The sequence below is a fragment of the Buceros rhinoceros genome, unplaced genomic scaffold, assembly GCF_000710305.1.
Source record: "Buceros rhinoceros silvestris isolate BGI_N320 unplaced genomic scaffold, ASM71030v1 scaffold3742, whole genome shotgun sequence".
NCBI lineage: Eukaryota > Metazoa > Chordata > Aves > Bucerotiformes > Bucerotidae > Buceros > Buceros rhinoceros.
The window spans coordinates 6,204-10,931 of record NW_010399331.1 but is presented as its reverse complement, the minus strand read 5'-3'; the positions used below and the strand labels follow the sequence as shown (position 1 = coordinate 10,931).

At 37.1% G+C, this 4,728-nt stretch overlaps 1 protein-coding gene across 1 annotated transcript in view; it reads right to left on the bottom strand.

Moving 5' to 3' along the window:
- Positions 1-4,294, bottom strand: part of CDH19 (cadherin 19, type 2) — a 38,721-nt gene extending 34,427 nt beyond the window's left edge. Inside the window, exons 1-2 of the mRNA XM_010131411.1 lie at positions 4,097-4,294; positions 479-773 (exon numbers count right to left, since the gene is read on the bottom strand). Of these exons, the coding sequence (XP_010129713.1) occupies positions 479-773; positions 4,097-4,294 (493 nt within the window). The remainder of the gene's footprint in view (positions 1-478; positions 774-4,096) is intronic.
- Between the last annotated feature and the right edge of the window lie 434 nt (positions 4,295-4,728).

Sequence of the window (4,728 nt, the reverse complement as noted above, 5' to 3'; positions counted from 1 at the left end):
GGAAGAGCTGACAGGTTGTAACAATAGTCAAATACTGAACAATTTTCTACAGACTAAGACGTTATACCGATTGAAAAAGGGGTGAAACCTGTCAGCCCCAAACCTCCTTTGCAGCATCATCTACATATAGTACTCCACCTACTTCAAGTGATAATGTTATATTTTTAAACAGTACTGATTTCAAGGCTGAATCACTGACGGGAAAGACTACTCTCTACAGTCAAGCCAAGCATCTATGCAGATTCTGTAAAGGGACTTTGATACATGTAGGTATCTAAATATTTAAAGGCAAGCAGAGGTATGCACAAGCTTCAGTTTAAGCACATACCTTGGCAAATTTCCAAGCTTGTAAAATAGTTTGCTTCCTTCTAACTGAAAGGCAGTCTATAAAATAAGCAGTTAAGGTTTTATATCAACATATCTATCTAGGAACAAAACAAACCAGAAAATAAAGAGTTTGGTTCACAGCATGTCATACCTTCAGGTGACATCTCTGGAACAGAGGCCACGTAAGGTCCATCCAAGAACTGTGGTTCATGATCATTGATATCGCGAACCTTGATAATAAATTCTGATTCGGGTTCAACAGGAAGCTGAGTGCTCCTGTTGATTGCTTGCGCTCTTAGAGTGTAGAAGGGTTTCTTTTCTCGATCCAGCTTTTGCTTCACGTAAATTTTGCCGTTATATTCATCAATGATAAAAATGCTTCCAGCTCCCTCCCCAGTCAAAATGTATTTTAGGTTGCCATCTTGCTTTTCTAAATCTGATTTCAGCTGCAAATACAAAACAGAACAAATAAGCCACATTTTGCAAGGAATAAAGTTTTGGACTATTCATTTTAGGCTTTATGTGTTTTCATTCTACAGTGAAGCCTGTCACTAGTGAGCTGTCTTGGATATTAACACTTAAAGGAGTGTTCTGTCACATTTTCAGCCTGTCATGGATCAGTTTTAATGTACTGATATAACAGATATGTAATTGCATGGTAAACCTGAAAAAAAGATGCTTTGGCCGTGATGTAGTGAAGGGAATAAATGTAAGTACCTACTTTCTTTCATTGTTTTATCAGCTCCCACAAACTTCTGCTGAAAGTGATGCAAAGGTCATTAAATATTATCTAAATTTTTTATTACTAAGAATGACAAGTGTACTTTGTAAGTTTTATATATATGTATATATTCCACTCAGAAATGCTAAATGTAAGTATGAAAGACACTATGTTCTTTTTCTGTTGAAATATTAACGAGGTGAAAAGCTATTCTGTGGTATAAGCCTATATTATGTATTCTGAAATAAATTGATAGACATTTTCCATTTCCTTTCAGGATGATCTACGCGCTTTGTTGTCTTGCTAAGATGAACTTTATGATGCTGATTCCTCTGATGAAGCTGAGCCCTGCAGACCGTTGTGGTCCAGCTGCATTCGTTTGTGATAACAAAATAGGTCTGTTAATGTTAACAATATGCAACTGTTCTTTTTTAATAGCAATAACTCAGTTTCTTAACCTATCAAGCATGCAGAGATTAATTTTATCAGAACAATTTCTATTTTATTATTTCTCTAATTTTTCCTTATTTATTTTATGTTTAGAATAAAAGGTTTCAAAATTGCTAAGGATCTGGACAATCATTGAAACAACCAATTAAAAAAAAAAAGTTTTATTCAGCCAGCTTCTACTACAAAGCAGCAGGTGTTAAATGCAAACAGTATGTCTTCCTGTCTATTCAATAATCTTATTGTTTTGCTTTGTGCTTATTCACCCTACGGCTCAATGCAGGATATGAGGCCTCAGAGCAGGTAAGAATTAACTATGGGGTCGAAAGGACTCATTTCCCTATTGGACCTACTCAATGTATTTTTTTAATAGCTTCTGAAGTTGGAAAAATCATTTTAACTTTTTTTTGCCCATGCCTTTTTAAGATTTTCATATTACATCATTGTCCAGAGCATCAAATGGATAGTTTATTCAGAACGTGACTAGGACGCTGCTCTGAGAGATGAGGAACAGTTTGGAATTTCTGCTGAGTTCTGTCAGAGTACTAAAGCCCTGAAATATATGGCGTTAATTCCCCTTGCCGGTATGAAAGAGAGAATTTTCAAGACTAGAGAGTCTAGAACCATTTAAAATCTGAATAACTTAAAAGTTTTCAGCATAAGTAGTTGGTGCAAAACAAGGGGCGTGTTCATCCCTTCATAAGTTGAACTCATTTTATCACCATCCGAATCGGCATCTGGCCAAGGGACACCACAGGTTCTTTTTGATTCATAAATCTTCCTTTCCTGTCGTGAACCCCAGGGCATGGGAAAGGTGATGAATATCTAGATGTTTAACCTAAGATAGTGTTCAGAGGTGATCACAGAGTCCATCAAACCCTTAGAAACTGGAAGCACACCACGGACTGGCTGTTAGGATGTAACCTGTGTTTAATCACTTCACTCAGAATAATTTATCCCCAAAAGATTACCATGATCTTGACCATGCTAAATGAGAGGTCTCTTACAGATGACATTTGCTGACAGAGCAGACTGAAGGTTCTCAGTTTACCTGTTTTATTAAGGTAGATGCAGAAGAATAAATGGTCTTTCCATTGTAAATGAGAACTAGGAACAGTAATTTGTGTACTTGCCCTCATATGTCTTCCATTGCAGTGCTGATGGACTGTCCTGGTTTGAGCTAAAACTTCCTTGTTTTGGGAAATGGACCCTTAACATGGACACATTTGTTTTTCTTAAACATGATAATGGAAAAGGGTGCATGAGTTTATGTTAAATGAAACTTCAAGATTGAGTTCTGAATCCGACTGCAAAAAGAAGTTGATATGGAACACTAACTTAAAAGACTGTCTACCTTTGTGTTCTCATTGATGCAGTTTCCTTCAGGGCCATGTTTACTAAAAATTCATGTGTTGATTATAGACTATCACTTCGTGTACTGAAAGTAGAGCATTTTCTACTCAGTAAAAAGACACAGGTAAATATGTCTGATCAGACAATGGTTAGACTGCAATAAATTTACCATAATCTTCAATAAAAATTCCCCATAGTCTACCTGTGAGAAATAGAAAGCCAAGGTTATGAGCTGAAGTTGCGTGAAAATACTTGACATTTATGCACTTTCTTTATGGGAAACTGTTTTCCAGCTATGGGAAAAGTAATAATAATTAAAAAATGAGTATGTCTACATTTATTCTTTCAGAAGTGAGACATCACCCTTCCATAGCAGTTACTTCGAAGGGGCTGTGAAAAAGTAATTAATGAATTTTGAGCACTTCACCCTTTGGGCCCAATTATATTTTAGTGCTAGTTAATTAGCAGTTAAACTTATTTTGGTTCATTCATCTAGAAAGTGCCTTAAAGGAAAGAAAACTAGATCTTAAGATTACAATTACTTTTAGCATGCAAAAATAAATAATAGTAATAAATAATAATGATAATAATAATCAGCGAGAGAAGAAAGGAGCAGATAAAGCCTCATTAAGACAGTTATCTTAAAGCACATTTTTAAAGGAGGGTGAAAAATAATTGCTCATTGTGCTAAACCTACGTTAATCTAATGAACCATGCAGATTCCTGTAGTTTCTCAGTGGTAAAAGGATTTAGTATTAATCTGCTTCATTAAAAATTAATGAGGGGTAAATCAGCTGCTACTTAGTGTAATAGAAAATCATGCTAAATGCTGTTTGTAAACTACACTGCACTCAGTATGGCTGCATTGATGCAGTGCCAAAAATAGCACAAGCAAATTGCCAGATGTTGATAAATGAGTCCTTAACTTTCATTCAGAAGACAGAAAGGAACTTTTCAGCTTGATAACTTCACCTCCTGTGTACGGAACTAGTTTTAGTAACAGCACGTGGAGTTTCCTCGATGGGGGACCGAGCAGGACCTTTATATTGCCATGACCTCTTGGAGGTCTCTTACCCTAAGTCAGGTCACACGAAAGGAGAGATGTGCTGCTCCCTGAGCTCCTCTTCCTACCTTTCTTGGTATTTCCAGGTCACTGGAGATTCTTGGTCTTCCAAGTCAAGGTAGTAAGCTGCTAGTCAGCACATTAAATCCAACCTTGTATCACCCCCGAGTTGTTATTTATCATACCTGCCCAACATACACAGGCTCCGTTGAAGTCTGTTCCTCAGTTGCAAAAAGTGGCTCCCATACCCAGCCACGTTTCACTCTTCGAACTGCTGTGAAAGGCTGATCAGTGTTTTGAGCACTGCGGTTCCGCATGCCTGGAGAACAAGACGAAAGCTGAACCAGCATCAGCATCAGAGGTAGCAAGCCGTAGCAGTTCATGATGAACCTTTCCTTCAGTCACTTTGCATCTATGGAAGAGAAGAAAGAAAGAAAAAAACTTTGACAAAGTATCACTTTTGTTTCCCCACTTTTACGTACTGATTCTGTGCTAATGCAAGAGCTGATTTACAGTGTTAAAACCCACTCCTCGCCTTAAAATTAAAGAGCTGATACAAAGTCTGTCTCTGATTAAAATAGATATTCTCTTAGAGACTCTGGCATGAAAGTCAAGTGTTCAACTTTTCTTTATGAGTATCTCACACAGGGACTTTTTATGCAAAAAAGGAGAATCATCCTTCAATTAATTCATCTTCCAAATTAAGCTGGGTAATTGTATTGTGTAGCCCAGGAACAATTTGATTGGAATAATTGTATGTTTCTGCTTAGACAGGGCTCATTTTGAGCTGCAGTCACAGAACTGCCTGAAGGGTGAA